The sequence below is a fragment of the Vespula pensylvanica genome, chromosome 21, assembly GCF_014466175.1.
Source record: "Vespula pensylvanica isolate Volc-1 chromosome 21, ASM1446617v1, whole genome shotgun sequence".
Lineage (NCBI taxonomy): Eukaryota > Metazoa > Arthropoda > Insecta > Hymenoptera > Vespidae > Vespula > Vespula pensylvanica.
In genome coordinates, this window is record NC_057705.1 from 3,607,286 (window position 1) to 3,630,872 (window position 23,587).

General features: G+C 28.2%; 3 protein-coding genes and 1 long non-coding RNA gene across 4 annotated transcripts; 2 read left to right on the forward strand and 2 right to left on the reverse strand.

Annotated features, from left to right (window-relative positions):
- Nucleotides 1-3: 3 nt before the first annotated feature.
- Nucleotides 4-3,273, reverse strand: LOC122636229 (L-lactate dehydrogenase B chain-like). The gene is made up of 8 exons (XM_043827223.1): nt 2,897-3,273; nt 2,648-2,774; nt 2,308-2,425; nt 1,136-1,309; nt 880-1,053; nt 585-702; nt 366-489; nt 4-287 (listed from the first exon to the last, which is right to left on the reverse strand). Exons 1-8 carry the CDS (start codon nt 3,121-3,123, stop codon nt 123-125), a joined length of 1,227 nt encoding a protein of 408 aa, XP_043683158.1. The 5' UTR covers nt 3,124-3,273; the 3' UTR covers nt 4-122.
- Nucleotides 838-22,160, forward strand: LOC122636232. The gene is made up of 3 exons (XR_006328886.1): nt 838-849; nt 7,138-7,144; nt 21,874-22,160. It is a non-coding gene; the product is annotated as an uncharacterized LOC122636232 (long non-coding RNA).
- Nucleotides 3,375-7,960, reverse strand: LOC122636230 (L-lactate dehydrogenase-like). The gene is made up of 5 exons (XM_043827226.1): nt 7,826-7,960; nt 5,480-5,609; nt 4,791-5,256; nt 4,465-4,706; nt 3,375-4,281 (listed from the first exon to the last, which is right to left on the reverse strand). The coding sequence occupies exons 2-5, from the start codon at nt 5,603-5,605 to the stop codon at nt 4,117-4,119; spliced, it is 999 nt and encodes a 332-aa protein (XP_043683161.1). The 5' UTR covers nt 5,606-5,609; nt 7,826-7,960; the 3' UTR covers nt 3,375-4,116.
- Nucleotides 15,646-18,325, forward strand: LOC122636231. Its single transcript, XM_043827227.1, has 2 exons — nt 15,646-16,308; nt 17,335-18,325. Exons 1-2 carry the CDS (start codon nt 15,946-15,948, stop codon nt 17,860-17,862), a joined length of 891 nt encoding a protein of 296 aa, XP_043683162.1. The 5' UTR covers nt 15,646-15,945; the 3' UTR covers nt 17,863-18,325.
- Nucleotides 22,161-23,587: the final 1,427 nt, after the last annotated feature.

A 23,587-nucleotide genomic window follows, 5' to 3' on the forward strand; every position in this document is an offset into this window, starting at 1 on the left:
CGCTAAAAGGATCAAAAGACGACACATGATTTATTGAAAGCGACAGTAATACTTTTTACACGTTAAGTTAAACGTGGCACAAAATATGAAATGTAGTTCTTATACGATCAATATGGAGTCAACTAAATCTTCATATCCTTTTGAACATTGTACACAATACTCGCAGATGTTTGAAATGACTTCTTCTCGAATTCAGTCATACGTAGTCTCACTATCTTTGTGATGCCGTTTTCACCAATCGCGCAAGGTAATGATAGAAATAATTCGTTACATACATCGAAATGTCCCTAGGATATAAAACAAAAGTCACAAAATATATAAAATTCATTTAAATTATAATACTAGGGTTTGATATATGTATCTACTTGTATCATAGTCGATACGTTCAATATGCGTTGTGTATTCCCCAATATTGCATTTACGATGTCAGCCACGCAAAGTCCTATCGCGGCATTCGTATATCCTTTTAAACATCTGACCACGGAACCTCTAAAATAAGAAAAAAAATCGTTGCAATTAATTAACTTTTCTCTTTTTTTCTTTTTTTACAAAAAAATTTTTTCATAAAATAAGATGTAACTTACAATCTAACTACCTCCTTGGAAATTTCGTACCATTTTTCTTCGTCAGTTTCCAAACCAATATTCGGTATGATATCGCGAAATTGCACTCCTGCGACGTTCACTCCAGACCAAAGTGGAACTACAGTATAAAATAATCCATAGAATATATAATAAAAATCGTTGGAAAATGTAAAGGAAATTAGATAATATAAAGTTAATAAATAAAAATTTTAATTAACTATTACATAAAAATAAAAATACAAAAGTATATATTAGTGATATATATGTATATATATGTAATATTATATATATTTACCTTGAGAATCTCCGTGCTCGCCTATTATTATACCATTAACAGAACTTGGAGCGATACCTAAACGATCTGAGATTAAGTATCGAAATCTGCAGGTATCTATATAAGTTCCACTACCGATAATACGATAGTAGGGCAAACCGCTTACTTTCCATGTTACATATGAAAGAATATCAACTGTAACGCAAGAAAGAAAATTTTGTCTTTTCCTTTTCTTTTGCTTACATTTGAATTCACGATCAATCAAATTCGTAATAACCTGGATTACTAGCGATAACGAAAACCGCATTAGGGCTAAAACTTAATAAAGGAGGTATTATAGTTTTGAAGATGTCAGCATTGCGTTTTGTTAAATCCAAACGGGATTCGTGTTCTTGCTGTCTTACTCCTGCACAAAGGACCACCACTCTGGAATTGCTCGTGATGCAAAAATCTACAAAGAAGTATTCACAAATTAGTATAGATGTAATATCTACTTCAATATATGTGTGTGTATGCACATACTTTTATATATATATATATATATATATATATATATATACATATACAGGTGAATTATAAATTTAAAACGCAATTGATTTCATGTATTAAATATTTTAAGAATACGAAATAAAATACCCAACTTTCGATTAAATTGGAAATATAATGATGTTTAGTTTTTCTTGTGAAACACATAGTATTTTTTAATTAAGTAGATATTCTAATCAATTATCTTTAAACAATTATTAAGTGTATAGTTATATAACCAAGAATAAATACTTTCAAAAATGAACAATCTTAAGATGTAATGAAAAAATGAAATCATACAAAACAATTTAAAATTAAGTTTATTTATTACCATGTTAAGGCTGTTAATTAAGCATAAAAATTATATAATTAATTTATAATAATAAAAAAATAATAGTTTACTTAACTCAATAAATATTCAATATCCATTACTTTCTTATACACACAATCGATATCTTGTAATTATTTTCCAGATGTTATTCGATTAATTATGTTTATAATTTTCACGGCGTTTATATTTTTGTTGATCTTCTAAACTTCAGTTTCACTAAAATTTATTTCTATCTAGATAGCATAGTTCACGCGTTAAAATCTCGTTAATCATTAACTCTGTCTGTACTTGTTTAATAATTTTTTAACGATAATACATTAAAATATGCAATTAGTTGATAAAATACAAAAAACACTAGAAATCATCAAATTTTCGATCCAACCAAAAGTTGAATGTTATCTTAAAGTATTTCATACATGAAATCATGAAATTTTTCTTAATATATTTCTTATCTATTACTTGTAACAAAGAAAGTATTCAACTCACCCTTAATTTATAATCAAACTGTATATTCATGTTTTTAATCTAGTAAAATTAATAAATAAATCAAACGATATTATTTATTAAAAATTCATAAAAAAAAATCGTACTACCTGTATCATACTCGATATGTGGATCTCCTATAAGAAGTGAAGCATGAGAAAAGTCCATCCCCTCTCCTTCCAACTTTTTCGGAAATGCATCAACGATGGCAACATGCGAGGCGATTTTCTAATATTGAAATAATTAATAAATAAGTTTCTGTGGTACGATGAATTTCTAGCACATTCCAAGATTATTGATTATAAGATGTCATATATATAACCATACGATTTCCTCGTACGGCATACAAACTTTCACTTTGCTTCAAAGTAGATTGTGAATGGAGAAGAAAGGAGGAAAAGAGAGAGAGGAAGAAAGAGAGAGAGAGAGAGAAACAGTTCCACTATATACCTGATATAGAAGCGCGCTAGCAACGCCAATACCGACCATGCCAGCACCGATGACGGATACTTTATGACAACAATCTCTTACGGGATCAGACACCTTGCACAAGAGTTCTTCACGTAGACATACCGGTCTGAACAGTGAGAACAAAGAACGTCAAACGAAAATTTTCGATATATTAGATAACGGAGAATCACATTGAAACATTTGATTTTGAAAAATATATTTTAACGCGAAATGTATAACGATGCTTACTGTAAATCTGTTCGTTGCTTCTCAGATCCACAAGAAGCATCTCCCGTAAATGATGCCGATTCGATTATCTTTCCGTCATTTTTACCGTTTAGGATGTCCTTCAATATAGTCGGTGGTAAATCTCGAATACGTCGATTCATACCAATACTCCTTCTCGATGTGACATATTCCCAGTTTTTTAAACAGATACGTAAAAAGGGAGACGACAAATGGAGGGTTAGTACCATTGTTTTAATCACACGGTTCCCGTCGATTTTTCATGTGTTTCGCGACAGTCCTTTCCCCTCGCTCGATTCATTTAGGATCAGACATTTTCGAGCGACATTCGCGGAAACTTCGATATACTGTCACTGCCGCAGTTTGTCAATTATTATACGAATCCATGGTTACATCGCGCTTGTAACTAATTTAATACTAATTTAACAGTGACGGACAAATGGAAAAGATTGATAGGTTATCATTGATTGTCATATAGATATTTGAAATAAAATATTTGTTTAATTCTTATATATTAAATAATTAGGAAACATTTATTACAATTATGTTATATTAGATTTATAAAAAAAAGATCCATGAAAGCGCAAGGAGCGGAAGTATCATGATAATTCATAGTTTAGTTGTAAAATATGTGATACGTTTACGTTCCCAGGTCAATATACTTCGCATCATTTCATGTGCGCAATTATCTTTATGTCATGATTTATGTCATAATAATAAATTTAGGTTTAGCTATATTTCACTGAGAAAAGTAGTATGATAATACTCATATCACGACATCAATGCTAATTAAACTACATTATTAATACTGAAACTCGTATTCGAATTTTCTAACATCTTCAAAAAAATAAATAAATTGCCACATCTGTATATGCTTGTCATGAAATTAAAAAAATTTTCTTGAACACAACTTTAAGTAGATATAAAATAAATAATACAATTAGTATCTTTAGCATTCATCGAAAATAAAATCCACTAAGTAATTAATTATTGTAAAATAACTATAATTTCCGTCCGAATTAAGTTAATAATAATAATAATAATAATAATAATTTCGTCGAAATAAATGCAACTATATGATATAAGTAAAAAACTGGAAGCAATCACCGATATCACTGTTGCTTAAGAATAATGAAAGTTTAAACAAAATAAATATACATTGAACACACACACGACATATAAGAGGCAAACAAAAATGCAAAGTAGAACGCATTACTTTCATTTTAAAGCTTCAGATTTTTCTGGATGTCATGTATTGTATTGGCTGATTTTTGAAGTAGCTCCCGTTCTTCATTCGTCAATATTTGATTAACGATTGACGTGACACCGTTTTCACCCAATATAGATGGTAGAGATAAGAAAACGTCCTCGGTAATACCATGATGACCCTGGAATATTATAAATTTAATATTAATTGTTAATAATAATTATTAATAAGTAATAATCGTAAATATTCGATACCAACGTGGATGCTCGAAAATATATTTAAATATATAAATAATGAATTTCATTGACTCGATATCAACGAAATCACCTTATGTGATACAAATTTTTCTACTTTATCGACTTACGGTAAGTTTGACGGTAACGGCATGAACTTGATAAGTGTTTCGCAGTATCGTTGCTGCGAGACTCGATACGTTAAGTCCAATTGCCCAGGAAGTATAACCTTTGAGCTTGATAACCTCGTATGCACTTTCGACGACTTGTTTATGCAATTCACCCCAATGTTCTTCGTCTTTGCTTGTACCGATGTTAGGTTTAAGATCGCGAAAACGTACACCCGCGACGTTCACGCTAGACCAAAGCGGTACTAAAAAAAAAATCGGAATTATAACAATTGCTTGGAATAAAATAAAGTTTTCAAAACTATTAAAGTTCCAACCATTCGACTTACCGCTACTGTCGCCATGTTCTCCTATTACCCAAGCATGACAAGAGGTCGGCGCTACGTTGAGTTTTTGAGAAAGTAGGAAGCGAAAACGCGTGGAATCCAAATTGGTGCCGCTACCAATAACGCGATTCTGCGGCAAACCGGATAGTTTCCATGCAACGTAAGTCAATATGTCAACGGGATTAGATACAATCAATAAGATCGTATTTGGACTATATTTGACCAGCTGAGGAATGATCCCTTTAAAGATATCGGTATTCCTTTGAACCAGATCGAGCCTGCTCTCGCCTTCGCGTTGACGAGCACCTGCAGTCACGATACATAGAGTTGAATTCGCTGTAGCCGCGTAATCCGTACTGGCGTTGATCCTTGCGTTCTTCAAAAACGCACTACCATGTTGCAGATCCATCATTTCTCCTTTTAGCTTGTCCGCCATCACATCGACGAGCACAAGATCGTTCGACACGTTCTATAAACGAAAAAACAGTAGTATCGTGCTTTCATTCTCAACGAATATTTTTATAAAGCATAAACCGACTTCTCATGCAAAACGTTAAATATTTATTTATCCAACACATAAAGTACAAATTCATACATTCATACTCTTTCTCCGTCTCTCTTTGTGATTTCATGTCCAATTCGCAAGTAATTTTATCAGATATTAAAAAGAAAACAATAAATAATTCACTTACATTTGTCAAAATACTGAAGGCACATGCCATTCCGACCTGGCCGACACCCACAACAGTAACTTTGTTTTTTCCATTCGAAGTGGGCTCCACGACAGTGCTTAATAATTTTTCATTTAACGAAGTCATTTTTCTGAAAAAAGTTCAATGCTGCATCAGAGTAAGATTTCGCTTTGGAATATTTCCTGCTATCTAACGGTCATTATTTCGGTACGTCATTTTTTTATTGAATTTCCAGTATTCTTTATTAAAAATTATTTATACATAAATATATACTAAATATAGAAATATTTTAATTATGCACATGTATAATATATATTTAATATATATACAAAAATGTTCTACTGTAAATTAACATTTATCAAAAAGTCGAATATCACGCAAAGCCAAATATTAGAAGGGGAAGACAACTAACAGGAAAGATCCATGTTTCCAACCCACACAGATTGTACCTTCATATTCTTCTCTTCCGAAAATAACTTTCCTCGCGAAGGGGAAGCAATTTTTAAACGAGAAAGAATAAAGATTTCAGATGGTTGTCAAGCCTGCTACGGTAGCCGGGAGCGGTTTCCCCTTCCATTATTCCGAAAAGGACCGCATTTGGTTCGTTCATTGTCAAACGGAATAAATAAATTGAAACTTTAACGTATTATACATACGAGGTTCTTTCAGATATATGAATAAAAATATTAATTAATAAACTAATTAAAAAATTAAAGAAAAATATAATTTTGAAAGGCTACAAATTGTTTTATATTTACGTAATTATTAATATCACGAACGTTAATATATTATCTAGTTGTAAATAGATTCTGCCAATAAAAATAAGTAGGAAAAATAAATTTCAATAAAGACCTATAAACGTCTCGCAATCAATATTTCAAGTTTAAATACAATTTACGAAGTTTATTTTGGCGCCCTCCCATTAACAATAAATTATTAATAATCCCATTGATAATCGTTGAACGTCTAATGAATGTCGTCTTCGAATCAGTCGATTAATATTTTTGATTATTACCATACGCGTTATTATTAATTATAATTCTATTTGGAAATATAACAAAGATCTTCTTAAATCAAAATATGATTTACGATGCATAAAAAGTACGAGAAAATATTTCGGGATAATACCCTTCACGCATAAATTTTTGCTGAAGGTCATCGTACCCGGAAGGTCAAAGAGGTCAGATAACATCACGTCTACACGTTTATATTTCCTGCGTTCAAAATGACTGGCTATTTTTATCAAATTTTTTGATGCTTCCATATTTCAGAAGCGAACGAGACAAAAATAGCGATTGTTCGATGAGTAGCGAATATTTGAGTAGAAATATTCAGAAAAGCAATAAGACGAGAACTTATTTGTTGAAACGAGAAATAATATTCTAAAAAAGCATCGATCAACAATGTGAAGTAAAAGACGATTAATTAAAGCGAACCATGCAATATGTGAAACATAAATACATTCACATACATAAAGAGATATATACCCAACTCGTAAACAGTATTTTACTTTATTTTATTAGAAAAATAATCGTTCGTCTCGAAATCTATATGAAGGAATTTTCTTTACAAGATAAATGCATACATAAAATTTTTACGATATACACGTAATTACATGTATCAGTACTAATTCTCAGTAGTTGATATCAAAACCACAGTTGGAGAGTTATCACTATTTCTTTTTTTAATCGAATCGTACACAGTTAAATTTAAAATTCCAAATGGGGAAAGAATTCCTGTTAACAGAATTCATTTTATCCACTATAGATATTTCGTAACAGAGCAAATGATATTGTTAAGGAACGTAGCCGTAAGATGGCACCACGACAGTTATTAAAGTTTCTAAAAGAAGAACAAGCTTGACCGGCGTTTTTGCCGGTATTCTATATCGTAATGTATAAAACCGACATGTGCATGATGCATCTCTGGAATTTAATTGCAAATTCAATATGTTCTATTAGAATCGATTTATAAATTTAATCGAACGAATGTCGCGATAAAAAAACGATTACTAAAGTATCCATCCGTCGATAATCATGGCATTCCATTGTATTATATTTCTTAGAAAAGAAACGGAGATCCATAGCGATAAATAAATTCCGCACGTGCGCCTCTCGAGAAATTTCTTTTTCTTTCCTTTTTATTTTTTTTCTTTGCGAAGAAATATCAGTGATATCGTATAAGCGGTAAAAAAAGAAAAAAAAAACGAAAATTACACGTTTATATTACGTACAATCGTCTCTCTTATTACTATTTCCCATCGTTCATATTAAATAAATCGATAAAAAATAATAATCTACAATTTTTCTACGTTAATTCGTTAAGAGAAAAACATGTTTCACCAACCTTCTAAATATATATTTCTCGTGATCTCAACGAAGATAGACCCTCAAAGCTGTTGCAGTTCGATAACAAACGTTCGAATAAACTTGCAGCCGGCACGTCGGTTTACTACTGACTGAACTGACAGAACTCAGTCGCGTTTCTTAAGGTGACCTTCATTCCCCCACTTTTTATACTTACACACCGACTCGTACAGATGGGTGCGTGCGATTAACGAAAAAAACCATGGTAATATTGATCGCTTCGAAAAATCGTACCAAAATCGTATTATTGATTTTTTTAAATGAATTCCAATTTTTTACGATTATCTCATTTCAATCATTAACATATTTTTTCGTTTTGTTATCTCATAAGAGACACTTCGACTCCCGTAGTAATCCGGCGCGTATGCTTGAAAGCACGTAACACCCAAAGAAATTTCTTGGAAGTATGCGCCGTCGATGATAGGCGCCGCCGTTTCTGCCTGATGCAACTTTCTTTTTCTTTAGAAACACGAGCACGCATTCGTTAATAATTTATTAATGAATTCATCCGTTATTTTCAATTCTACCGTAGAACGTTCCTTCAAAATCATATTTCATAAGATATCATGATTATTATAAATACGCTATTTATTCGTTTTTAATTAATTCTCACATTCAAACTCTAAAATAATTATTTCAATTACATGGATTTATTAATGATGAAAACAATTTAAATAACGTGGATAATGTGTATGTAGGAGTGTATTATTGAACATAAAAATCGCATATACTTTTCAGAAATTAATATTCATTAAAAAAAAAAACGTTAGAAAAACGAAAAAAAGAAACAATATTACAACATTAATTCAATGACGCTTTAGAAAATGACACAAAGTCTATATATTGGAAAAGAACTGTAAATGAAAAATATGATAACGAGAGAAATCATCGAGTGTGTGATTTAATTTTATCTGATATAATCCATGTAATATTCGAGATATCCCAGATTGCCATATATATACATGGATGTTTCGAACACGTTTCCCATATCAATAGAATTATGTACGTGGACAATGTCTAACGCATGCTCGAATGAAAAGGATGAATCATATTAGGCAACCGTCTGTTCCTCAAACTGAAATGATGCAACAACCGCGTGTGAACGGTGAAACTCCAATAATCGCAATAAAACGCAACAGATTATGTTATACGTGAAAGCACACGGAGCAGTGTTTCCTTAAACATAATCTTTATAAATTTTTACGATATTAAGAATCAGATTATATATCGATTTATAGATTGAAGAATCGAAAAAAGTTACACGCAAATCAGTCATGAAGTATATCAATTTGAAAATAGATCTACGAATTTATGTAAATGTAGTAAAACATTTTATGATTCGCTCGACGCGCCAATACTATTAAAATTTATATGTATTAGTCAACATTACCAAATAATAATGTACAGAGGATAAATATATATTAATGTTACTTAAACATTTTACATATATTTTTTTTTCATTGTCGTGGATTATTTCCAAAATTAATAAAAGTTAGATATAAATAATATATCATTTATTTATAACTATATACACATTTTTATTTCATGTGTGTGTGTGTGTGTGTGTGTGTTTCAGATTCCCAAATTATACATACATACGATAAATACAAGTAAGCATAATGTTTATAATTCTATTACATATACTTCGACGTCGTTAAACTTTCTTTTAACTAACATATTATTTTACTTATATAAATAAATGAAATTTGTACTTAGCTATTTTATATACTATATTTATGACGTACCTGCATATAGCGTGATTACGTAAAACTTAAATTCTCCGAAGCGAAGATTAGATATATATATACACGAGAATGGTCATTGATCGATTTTCTTAAGATGAGACGGTCCGGTCCAATATTTACTTTCCTCAGCAAATAACTCTCCACTTCTCCTAACCTTTCGTACGTCATTTCGTCCATCAAGCGAAGTGATACGTGAGCATGAGCACGTGTATATCGTTTCAGAAGGAAAGGAGTAATGTCGATTACATGAATCATATTTTAAACATTTTCTGCGAGTAGACACATTCTTGAGAGATTAAGTATTATTATTCACCATATTTTTTCTCTCCAAAAATACAATATTATTTTTTTCATATAAACATATAATTTTTATATTATTTTTTACACCTTTCAATGTAATTCTTATGTGAAAAATATCGTAATAAATTATCGAATTATACTATATAATGTTCACATAGGAATTTGAGAGTCCAATTGTTCTGTCCAATGTTTTTAAACTCGCATTTATTCAATTAACTATTTAAAGATCAGACGCAATTCAGAACAAAGCATCATGATATTATAAATAGTAGCAATAGGTCAAACGTTTTATTACCGTTGTTTTCGACGTCCATTAAAATAATAAAACAATCAAAAAACGTGATATTTTATTATGCGGAATGGGTCTTTTTACGTTCGTACATTATCGTTATGATGACATTACAATTGTAATAATTCACAGGATCCTCTACTGTGAAATTTATTACGTTTTCGAAACAATCAAATAGTTAGAAGAAACAAATTAGAAAAGGCAAGAATATAGTGTCATATATCTAAATTAGCTAAAATAGAACTTAACAAATACTTATCGAATTATAAATGTTGATCACCACGATAGTTAGCTATGGATCACAACTACAAAATTTACTTCGAAATATGAAAATTTTGAAATCACACGCTTATATACCTCATCTCATTTTACATATATTATCTATTACATATTGTACATATTATGTATTTTATGCATATAAGTATAAAATGTATGTACATATGTATATATACATATTTGTATTCTTTAAATTTTATTTTATTTTAACGCTATAAAATTATTTCTTATTTCATATAGAAAGTTTGTAATAATTTTTATAAATTGTATAAATATAAATTATATTTACTATTAGTATAGTACATCTATACTAGTAAAAATAATACTATAACTTTCACATTATATATCTATATATAATTATTTACCTAGAAATTTATAGAAGTTTAAAGTTACTGTTAACCATTGAAATGCTAAGAATTATGATCGCATTTTTCTTCTTTAATACATGAAAAATGCCAAAGAGCGTCATTTTATTTTAGTCTTATATGATTTTACGTAATTTTTTATCATTAGTTTATCTTATAGTATAGTTTACTGTTAGGTTTCATTCCATCTACTTAACATATTATCACCATAATAACACGTATCATTATCATTAGATCAATACGATTTAATGTTATTATTGTTATATTATGAAGTATCATTTTTTGACGCTTAAACAGATCTACGGGTCTATTTTTATTTTTCAACTGCCACGTTCTTTCAAATTTCCATTCCATAAACGTTTCTAATTCACTTTTTCGTAAAACTCTTCGTAGATATAAACTATCCAATCTCTTAATTATTCAATCACTCAAAAAATACAATAAATTGAGACGTACAAGAAACATCGTGAGTTATAGTTAATTATTTAAGGGGTTACATATACGTAGACGGTGAAAGAAAAAGATAATTTTTATGATTCTTTTTCTGCATAAAATGTATTTTATATAATAAAAAATTATTCAATGTATCCGGTAGCATCTACTTCAGGAAATATTTTCCAACGAAAAAATTAAAACAATCCGTTATCTTTTTGAAGTTATCTCACTTGGAAGTATATCAAACCAAGCAGAGTCGTTTTATACGCCGATATTGCGGTGCTAATAACATTTTCTCAGGATATTATATAGAATGAAAAAAAGAAACAAGAAGTTAAGGTACATTAACAAATTTGATTTTAAATAATTTCATTTAATAAAAACTTAACAACTTAACAACACGTTATTTTCGATAAAAATTTTAATAATTTTTCAAGGATTAAAAAAAATATCGCTCTTAAAAATATTTCCGTATGATAAAAACTAAATAAAGATATGAGAAATAATCTTGTCAAATTTCATTCAAATTGGCTCAATTGTTTTCAAAATGTCATTGGCACTGATTTGAAAAATATAATTTTGGGGAAACAGTTTAAAATTCAAAATATATATAACGTCAAATGTGGCAAATAATATTATAAATTTTTGGAAAATATTTTTAAAGAATAATATTATAATAGAGAATAAATATTCTTAAAAGATCGATTCTTCTTAACTTTTCAGATTTATGTAATTTTTAAATCTAAGAAATTTGTTACTTTCAGAAATGAACTTGTTCGTTCGTAACATAAATTGTTGGCAACAATATTACAAACTCTTATGAAGAAAAAAATATATATAGGTAATATCGAGTATCACTTGAACATTGAACTGAAGGATCCAGATATTTTATAGCCAAGTGAATCAACGAGTATGATTGTTATCCAAGCACGTAATGCATATCATCATTACATATATTCTACAAGTGAAAACATTCACTATAACAATATATCCGAAAATGTACTTTGTATTAACGTAAAAAGAAAAAAGAACAGAAAAATAAATTCGAATGATGCATCGTGTCATAATCAGACCTAATTAACCAGAAAAACTCATAACTTAATTTTTTAAATAAATGAATAAGATAATGTTCCGACGAACATTCCCCAAATTTTTTTTAAAAAATGTGTTAGTTATGCTGTGAAGCAATAAAATGTGTTCCAATTAAAACAATGTATTATATTTATATCTGTGCATGTGAATTAGTCGTGCGGTGATTAGTCATTCCAAATAACATAATTTTCTTAAGTCACGTTATATAATAAAAAAATCTAAGCACTATACTATGTAGACACCATCAACTTGAATAAAAGTATTAAAGAAATTAAGCATATTTACGTATCAAAAACAAAACTTGTATAGGCTAATTCGAGGAACAATGATCCATTTTTTTTAAAAACTTCAGTACATTGTAAATCTAATACATATCTAAAAAAAAAGTATTTGTAAATGTAGATATATGTAAATATATAAATGTAGATAAATGGAGATATATGAGATATTATAATATCAAAATAAAACTAAAGAATAATCCTAGATTCTTATAAAAAAAAAAAAAGAAGAAACTATTTCCTATAAAAAAGGCTATTTCACTAGAATTGACTGATTAAGACGACTCATGATTTCAAGTCATGTTCCAAATAAAAATAAAAAGTTTTTAACATGACAGGAAGAAAAATTTATTCTTTTTGCTCGAATAAAACATCTCTAAAAAGATCACGTAAATCCAAATATGTTGAACATCCTTCGTGAAATCACTTATCACATCTCTTACATCGAATCTAGTCGTCTTATTTCGAAATACAGCTACTACGTCATTTCTGCGCAACTACGGAGCGTTTCGTTAGGTTACGTTATGCTTTTCGCACCGGACCAGAGATGATAGTTAGTTTTCACGAAGGATCTACCTACCTAAGGATCACCGCTACCTAACTGTCAGAGTTACATACCATTGTCGCGATGAAAAAGTATTGCCACACAATACTCGGAATATGTCGATTATGTTCTGCAAAATATTTCAGATACAAAAAAATGTGATTTTAGCTTGTAACAATATATTTGACGATATATAACGATATATTTAGATACAAATTGTGATGTTTGTGTTTAGTTATTATGTGTCTTAATGCTGGCTACTTCCGATTTAAAAATAACCAGTAATGCTAATAAGACTCGGTTGTCTTACTGTTTTTAGCTAGAAATGTATCGGTCAAATGTATAATGGTTTTTCTTGAACTATCTGCGAAGATGTTATTGAAATCAGGCAAGGGAAAGGGAAAAAAAAGTTTAAATAAAAACGTGTATGAAAAGGGAAGTAATAATGCCTTTTGATTGAGAGCATATCAGAATAATTCATTTGAAATTTATACATATACGTTATTTTTTTCCGATCATTATCAATTACCTGTAATGTCTTAGATTCTCTTGTTAATCAATTTCTCACCTTTGATTTCTTTTTCTTTTGTTATTTCTAAGAAAAATTTGTTACCCCCATTTCTTACCAAAACCGATCATTTGACCGGTGTAAAAATTTTTTATCATTTTCTAAATTTTTCTAATTGGGATCTTATCTTTGAACTTAAGTACCACAATTATAGATAGTTGCATACATCTTAACATGATTTTGCTCTAATTTTACATGTAATGAACAGATTTATTGAGAATAATCAAAATAGTTACAAGCCCGATATGAATCTGACTGTTGATGATCTATTATTTCTTACAAAAGTAAAATGTAAATTTACACACTACATAGTATATTTAAGCCTGATAAATTTGGCAACAAGTTTTAATTAGTATCGGATGCCAATAGTAAATACATTATAAAGAATTTTCCATATTTGAGAAAAGAAAAATCCCGATCGTCGTCAATGCCACTCGGTAAATTTGTTGTCCTCAAAGTAGTTGAATTATTTACTGGATGTTGGAGAAATATTACGACGGTCAATTTTTTCACGAGCGCATCACTGGCGACAAAATTATTGGCAAAACGAACAATATTATTTGGGACTATTCGGAATAATAAAAGAGAATTGTTTCAGCTAGCAAAATCAGCAAAAGACGAACGTTTCTCAACAGTACTTTATAAAACAAATAATTGTATTCTAACAATTTATAAATCTAAACTAGTAAAAAAACCTGTTGGTCAAAAATATTGAGAAATGTAATGTTAGTAATTACCTATTCAAAAAACTATCATATTTTTAGCAAGAATTTACATCATAATCAACACAGACATAAAGATCCCAACAATTTCGTTATAATCACAAAAATGAAAAAAAAACAAATTCGAATTTTTAATTGACTCTCAGCAGATATTAACACTAAACCTATCGACAATTTATATAAGTAAGTATATTTATTTATTTATATCGTAACCGATCAAATGACCGATCTTAAACAAAAGTAATATTTGTTTACGATTGAATGCAGATAATAGTCAATTTGATACTAGCTCAAATATAAACAATTTTTAGATATTAATAAAACAAATTTATTTTGTTCGTTTTATTTATAAACATCATCAAAAAATGAAAAATGAAAAGTGTTATACAACTTCTTACAATTAAAAATAAAGATGGATATTGCATTGTAGTCTACTGCATTTTTTATAAATTATAGATTTCTCGAACATATATTTTCCAAATTTCCCGTACTTATAAGAGTGTACTTATATTTGTTAACGTTTCCTATATATTTTATTTTTATAGCTTCTGCAATTCTTGATATTTAGCGGCAAGTTCTTCTTTGACTAAAATAATGTTTCCTACTTTAATATTTTCTCTTTATTCTATTTTTTTTTTTTTTTAAACTCATGCATTTATTCTTGCTAAATAAAGAATGTTGAAGTGAAGATATTTTACTTTATATTTTCTTCTGATTTAATCAGTCATTAATGCTATTATAAAATCTAATTGTGTCATATGTACGCTTATTGCTTTGTTTAAATTTTTATAAATGTATGTATTAAACTTAGCACAACTTTTCATTGAATTTACTTTTTGTTAAAATTGTTAAAGTACGATTATCCGATTTATAGAATTTCGTTGAAGAACATATCACATTACCTTTCGTTTTACAATTTTTGATAATTTCTGTGAAATCGCATAAGTTTCATATTCATAAATGAAACAATATCATAAACTGATCTAAAAAATCTTCAAAACGATCCGATCCGTCCGACGGAACATATATTTTGTCCCCACCGTGCCGACAAACAATGACAGACAGTCAGCAGAGGGAACCCGCGTGCATAAATTCACTTGCTCCATTTACAGAGAGTAGATAGTGCGCGGGGATCCAAGAGTAGTCAATGACATATACGGTACTGAGTAGCGTGTTCGACTCCACCCATTTAATCCCCACTCTATCAAAAATCTTGACGAGAGCGCAATCATTTTCTCTATGGATGTAACATAGGTTAGAATGTTTAAAACGTTAAATGCCGTGTGGGCTATCAGTGATCCATGACTATACTTTATGCCGCGTTCCCACGAGACGTGAACCACGAACGTGAATTACGCTTTCGTGAACTACGATTCGTGTAAACATGCTATTGTGAAGATCGTCTGTGACGTAAAGACTTCCACGACTCAGTCGTGACGGGAACCGGTTTGATTTTCAGTCGTGGCAGTAGCACGCGTGAAACAAGATGTCCACGCAGCGTGTATTAAAATTAAACGATAATGATACTCTTCAGTTTTTAGATTTATATCAAACGGAACCTATACTTTATAATCCGACGTTGGATGAGTATAGGGATCGTGATATGCGGGCAGCAGCGGCCCAACGAATTTCGGAAGCTTTAAATATAGATGGTTTTGGACCAAAAGAAGTAATCTTAAAATTTAAAAACTTGAGAAGTTCGTATTGTCAAGAATTAAAAAAGATCGCGGATAGTCAAAGATCGGGAAGATCTACAGATGAGATCTATAAACCAAAAGTAGTGTGGTTTACAAAGATGAACTCCTTTATTCGTCCTTTTGTACAACAAAGAGAAACTCAATCAAATGTCGTAAGTAAATTGAAATAATTATTATTAGAACGCAACATTTAATCATAGCGAGTGCTTTTTTTTAAGAAAAAGTAAGTACGCATATATTAATATAAATAATGTTATATATCATTCTTTAGTAAAATAAGTAATCTTTAATATTGGATTAATATTTGATATTTGCGTGGTGTACTTCGCTATTGAAATTTTGCTTATCATTATTTCTAAATTGACGACATAAATCACAATAGTTTTTGTAATCGAGATTATTAATTTTTCAGCTAAGAACATAACAAGCACAAACCATTTTGTCTATTGTCTCTAGTTTTAAGAAAATGAAAAATCTTTACATTTACTACCAAGGATTCCAAAAATGTTCTCCATAACTCTGTGTTCTGAATTGTAAATCCTCTCTTTTTCTAATAAATTACTCCAGCTAAAAGCTTTCATAAAATATTTCTTTATGGAGAAATGTGTCCTCTTCAACAATGGTAACATTAGAAAGTATAGTAAGAGCATCGATTTTTAAAACAATATATAAACCGTTCACAAGCAAAAGCGATTAACTCCATTTTTAGAATTTAAAAAAATGTTAATAACGGCACTTGATTAGTGTTTAATTTTCTTAATAATCAAGCTTAATATCACTAAATGACAAAAATTTTATGACCGTTGAATAATAAATAATATATACACTGTACATAACTTTATTAATTTTCTCTATTTCTCGTTTTATGGAGTTAATCGATTTGGCAAATGAGCGGCTCGTTTTTTTAATAAAATAATGAACTATTTTGAAATGTCTCCATTTGATCCCCTTTCATTAACTCCAAAATCAATAGAATGAAAACAATAATTACTATCAATTAAAGTGAATTAGAACTGTTCTTAAAATTATAATAACTTGTATCATTTCTTGGAGGAAATTTTTATCGAAAGTATCCTATCCATTTTGGAAAATTGCAGAAAATGCTTTCTGTATATATATTCAATATTTTTTCAATTTTCTTGTATCATTGATACTTAAAAAAAATCATTTGTTTTCAGATGCTCCAAAGAAATAATATTGAAACTGAAATTAATCAAGAAATAAATGCGGAACAAGTAATAACGGAGGATATTGCTAACGATAAGATTTTTTTTCACACATCCCAACTTTCGAAAACATTACCTGTATGCAACAAACCTGTAGAAAAAAGAAAAGTGTTTTTCAACAAAACAGAATCAGAAAATAAACTTCCGAAAAAGAAAAAAAATATGAATGTGTGCGAAGATTCAGCCTTTATATCTCATGTTTTAAATAAACTCCAAGATATATCAACCCGAGCGGAACAAATTGCAGAGAAAAAAGATAGCTACGATCATTTCGGGAAATATATAGGGTCGTTATTGCGAACTATTGGATTTCCAGATGCTATGAAATTGCAACAACAGATTATAACTCTGATTATGAATAGAATGTGTGCACCAACTATTCAAAATCAATATAGTAACACAGTACCAAGTACATCTTGCAGTGAGGAAGGAGCTTCCGAACATATATATTCACCTTCTAATGAAGATATTCCTGGTTAACTAATCTATAAATTCTAAAGAAAATAAATTTATTTCTTTATTCGTAATTTTAATATTATTTATACATATATAATATTATTTAATATATAACACATAATATAATTTTCTTAATTACATAATTTATAAGTTAAATAATAATAAAAATAATAACAATAATAATAATAATTACTAATAGAAGAATATACAGATATACATGACATAACTCCACAAATTATCAATGCGATTATCAATGAATACAACATGGGGCCAAAAAATACTACGAATACATGTCAACAAATATCTTTGAAAATGAAAAATTCCAACTTTATTGGGATATATCAAGACATATACAAAAACACAGTAAATTTAATACACCAGACATCATAAATAAAAAAAATAAAACTATATACCTAATCGATATCGCGATAAATACAACGATGCAAATGTACAATAAAAATATAATGATAAACTTAAAAAATTACACAAAAAATCATTATAATAATTATTATTAATTTAATCATTATGATAATGAAAATCATTTACTTCGATAAACTTTTTTAAATATAAACGATATCCTAAGTATATGAGATAAATTTACTTAATTATTGTTTTTTGAAACACGAAAAAAATTCTAAACTTCTAAAAGAATCTGCCATTATAATGAATCTAATATTAGTTAAAGAACGCAAGATTATAATTAATTTTGCCACTAACACATTTTGTTTTGACATATCTGATGTTAGTATCACATTTTCTTATAAGAAGTTCAATACGTTTTAACAAATATGCAAATTGTATTTCTATCGTTCGTAATAAATTTTGAAAATCATGGAAATAATGATTTTTAAGTTCTTTTTATATAAATGTAAAATATCCAAAAATTGGACGTTATAATATCCATTTCGTACCCCATTGTCGCTTTTTCCTACTTGTCTTCTATTCAATTCCAAATAAGCGAATAATTTGATGAGCTAAAATGGAACACATAACGTAACAACACACAATAACTATTCTGTTCATCGCTGCAATTAGATTTAAACATTCCATGTCAACAGTTCATGCTTTCTACTCAGAGTGAAAAAGTATTAAATTAATATTAGTAAGCACGACAGCGTGATTCACGTTCGTGGTTCACGCCTGGTTGTGAGAACATGGCATAACACTCGGGTGTTGGTTATTTCGTGGAAAAAAAAAAAAAAAAAAAAAAAAAACCATTATGAAATATTTCATAATCAGCTGAGATACCTAATAATCATCTATAATGCAATTATCATACCGTAGTCCATCAATGATCCATGCGACGTACCGATATGTTTCCAATTCAAAAAATAATTTGAATATATGAAATATTCAAATTGTGTTCTGCACCAAGATATAATATTTTTTGAATATATTGTGGCAAAAAATCAGATGCATAAAAGAGAAATCCTACGAATATTGCCATTTCATTTTATAAAAATATATGCGTACCATGCAGAAAAAATTTGAGCACACTATTAGAATAAAATAGGATAACTTGTATATCATACAAATGCAAGAAGGAAAAGGAAAGTAGGCAAAGCATTATCTGTAACGCAACGTTGTTGTTTATGTTACATAAAAAATGTTCTAAAATTGGATAGCCAACAAGCACGAAGTCGTACTCTAAAAGTCCAAGGTGGCCTAGAAATTCCTAAATGATTTTCAAAATCAATTGCTCTTTTCGAAACTTTTTAGACTAACTTGTCTTTTTCGGATGTTAAAACTACAAATCTAAAAAGATTTTTATAATCGGACAAAAATTAATCTAAAAATCTCGAAGAAGAGTAATTGATTTTTATAATCACTTTGTAGTAACGTTTTTTGTGATAATTGTATAGATATAAACCACATTTTTGTTTAAATTTTTTTATTATTAAATATCGTTTAATGCTTCTTTAATAATTACTCCAAGAAATCATTATTCCCATATAACACGAAATTCCTATGATAAAATTTCGCTCTAACGTGGTTCGAGAATTGGAAAATCTTTGGACAACACGGTTTCGCTCTATCACAGTTCGAAAATTAGGGGAAATATTTTCTAAATGCATATCCTTCCATTAAAAGAAAATTTACAAGAGAAATACAAAAATTTAAGAGAACTTCTTCGCAAATGCAACAAAATTTATAAAGATCTCTCAAGTAAAAATAAACAACTGTGAATAATAGATTTTTTTACTGAAAGTTGAACACAGAAATCAAGATGCTGCCTCAGAAAATAAGGATATTTTGCCGGTAAAAAAAATGCCCTAATTTAATGATATTTAACAATAACGAAAAAGAAAACATTATATAATATTAATATGTTGATCAAGTATTGATTGTTTTAATAAACATTTTTTTAATTATAAATGATATTAATAAAAATTTTGTTGATTATAAAAAGAAAATAATACATGTAGTCTTGTTAATTTTTGGAATCAAACTCTATTTTTTGTACTAGTTTTTTTTCGTGTAACATGAATTCGAATAACACGGCATTTTTTAGATTTGTAACAACCATGTTACAAGGGAGTTATCTATATATATTTCGTCTTTATAGCAAATACACATATTAAGTTTGTGTATTTAAATATTCCTTTCTCTCTCTACTAATTATTTTTGTAATCTTATAAATACCATAACTATAAATCTTATAAACCTTTACAACAAATACAATAACGTGAGCCAACCATGATCCACGCGGTAAAAAGTCGTATGAAAATGTCGTAATATTCAACGTGTTAGATAAAAAATAACATCACGTCTTTGAAACAACTATCTTTTCTATTTATCGAAAAACAAACTTCGAGTGCTTCAGTTATTATTAGGTCCAATGTACAACATCAGGTAACATAAGATCTAATGTACACTCATGAACGCACAAAAACAAGCATGTTACGCACGCAATCGCACAATTCCGGCGTATACATAAGATATTTTTACAAAATTTTAATGACACAAGAAATTAAATTTAACTAAATTTAAATTTAGCTAAATTTAGATATTAAACCTAACATAAACACTGGAGAACGATTTTATGACAAGCAACTCCAAAAACGCAATACATTAAAACATATTGTTATCACTGATGTTTATAGAATAGATGCGTTATAGAACCAGCTCTCTTGCACTCAAAGAGTTAAATCTTATACAAAGTATTAATATAAATGACAAGGAATCAAAGCATAATCTGACAAAGAAAATAATAATATGGATTAATAAAACCTGACATAATCCTGATGTAACACATTAAAATATTATCGTTAGTCTGGTTGTACAAACATTATACAATTTAATTCAGTCCTCTCAGTGTATCTTATGCAAGCATACACTTTTAAATAACTACTTGTATTATATTATTTAATTATTATTTATTCATTTTTTGTACATGCGACTATCTTCTTTAATAAAATACCAGGTAATGTAAACAAATAATAATAACTATTTTATGTTGTATCATTTAATTCTATTATATATATAATATAAATTAATTATTTGTTCATTTTCAAAATATAGAGTATATATAAAGTCTAGTAACACTTTAAATACCATTTAAATTCTTTAGGTCCATTGCACAAAGATTGCATACTATTTCACTCTCACATGCATATCCTTTTGAAGAGAAACTTTCAAAATTTATTGCATATCACATTACAGAGATTTGATGTAAGAACCATATATGACTCAGTAATGTACACACCATAATCCAACTCTTGCTATGTTCTTCCCAATATATCTTCTGTGATCATAGCAATTGCTTTAATTCTGTACCTAAATTCTTTTACAACACTTGACAAAAACAATAAATACACACGATCTTTTATATATGCTCATAGGAAGAAGTCATACAGTCAAATTGGATAACTATAGTGATCATATCGAAAAACAATTTTAATCGGAAAATCTGTCCCTTCTCCAGTGCATCAGATTCAGTACTTAATTATCTCTGTCTTCAAAATTGCATAAACTATGGAAATAAAATGGTAAATATGGCAAAAACTTTCAATTTCCCTTTAAAGTGAATTAAAGTAATGTTATGTCCAGTTTTGATGCAACGGGCCATTTGGAGTGTTACTAGATTTTGTATAAATCCTGTATTTAAAAAAATTTCAAGTCAATAACAATCATACTTTATTATTAATTATTGGAAAATAATATGACATTCTCTACAGCAATGAATATAAAGAAAATAGCAAAGAGATTTCTTAATAATAAAAACCAACAATATGCTGCTAATTATCCATATACTGTGAATAATTATTATTGTTACATTATATATACAATTTCCAAATAGAGAATTATTATAATTATTTCAAAGATTTATTTTAAATTTAATAATAAATATTTTGTAAAAATGAATATATAAAACAATATCATTCGATTATTAGTTTCCAAATATAATATTTTTAACAATAAGAGAGTATCAAAATAAACAAGGAAATTTGTGAATAATTTTATTTAGAAATACTTTCAATATTCTTTTTCCATATTTTTTTCTTTATAAAGATATTGCATTTGAATATATAACATTCAGAATTGTTCAAATATATATAAGAATATGTTTTTATCAAGATTTATGAATAAATCATAATAATAAAAATAAGGTGTAGAAATTTGTTTTTGTTTGATGTTATACTATCATAAATGTCATGATGAATAATGTTTTAATTATCATTGCCATTTTTATTGGTACTATAATTAAAATTTGTAAGACATATTACATTTTATAAAAAACAAAATGTAAATGCTAATCAAGAAAAATCTGTTTTTCATTAGATGAATAGAAGTAAAATAAAAATAGCATTTATTATAGAATTTAATCAGAATTATAAATCTAAAGAACATTTAGTCTTCGATGAAATTAAATTCAAATTAACCTGTTCTGATAAAGTACTATGCAACTTAATAGGAAATAATTCTTTAAATACAATTGAAACAAAATCACAATATTCTGATTTTATACATGCAAAAATGTATATAATAAAAGCATATAATATAATCATGATTTTAAAAAATTATATAATTCTTATAACAAATAATTATTGCAAATTATCATTTAAAGATATAGGAACGTACTTACGATTTGGCTGAATATATAATCCAAAAGAATTTAGAATTTGAAACTAATCTGGTACTTGATTTAAACTACTTGATTTAGCAGCACAGAAATTACTGAATTAATAGCACTCTTAAAAGATTTCACTACACTTCTTCTTTTATTATGATACGAGATATTTAAAATGATGTATGTAATATAAAAAGATTTTTATAGAACGTAGAAATAATTACACTGTTTTTTTAAATTTCAAAAACAAGTAAAAGATGTTGTCAAAGTTTGAATTTTATTGTGGAAATTGAGCATCATTTATGATGTTTTTTGAAAAAAATATAAAAGAGGGATCAATTTCATTTTTACTAGTGAAATCATACAAAACTATAAAAATCATAGAAAATTATACAAAGTATTTAAGAAAAAATTGAAACTAAATAACATTATGTAAAAATATCTCATAATTTTCATAAATTTTGGATAATCAATTTCAATGAAATGATTCTTTTAAACTCACAATTAAAAGACATTACTTTGTCAATTTGTGATAATTGAAAAAACATATTACTTATGATAAGATATTTCACATTGAACTAGTCTGGAAAAATTCAAAAGGTTTATGATAATCACTAAAAATCTATTTTCTACTAATGGTTATAAATACTCTTTCTTCTTTTATAAATAATATAATTG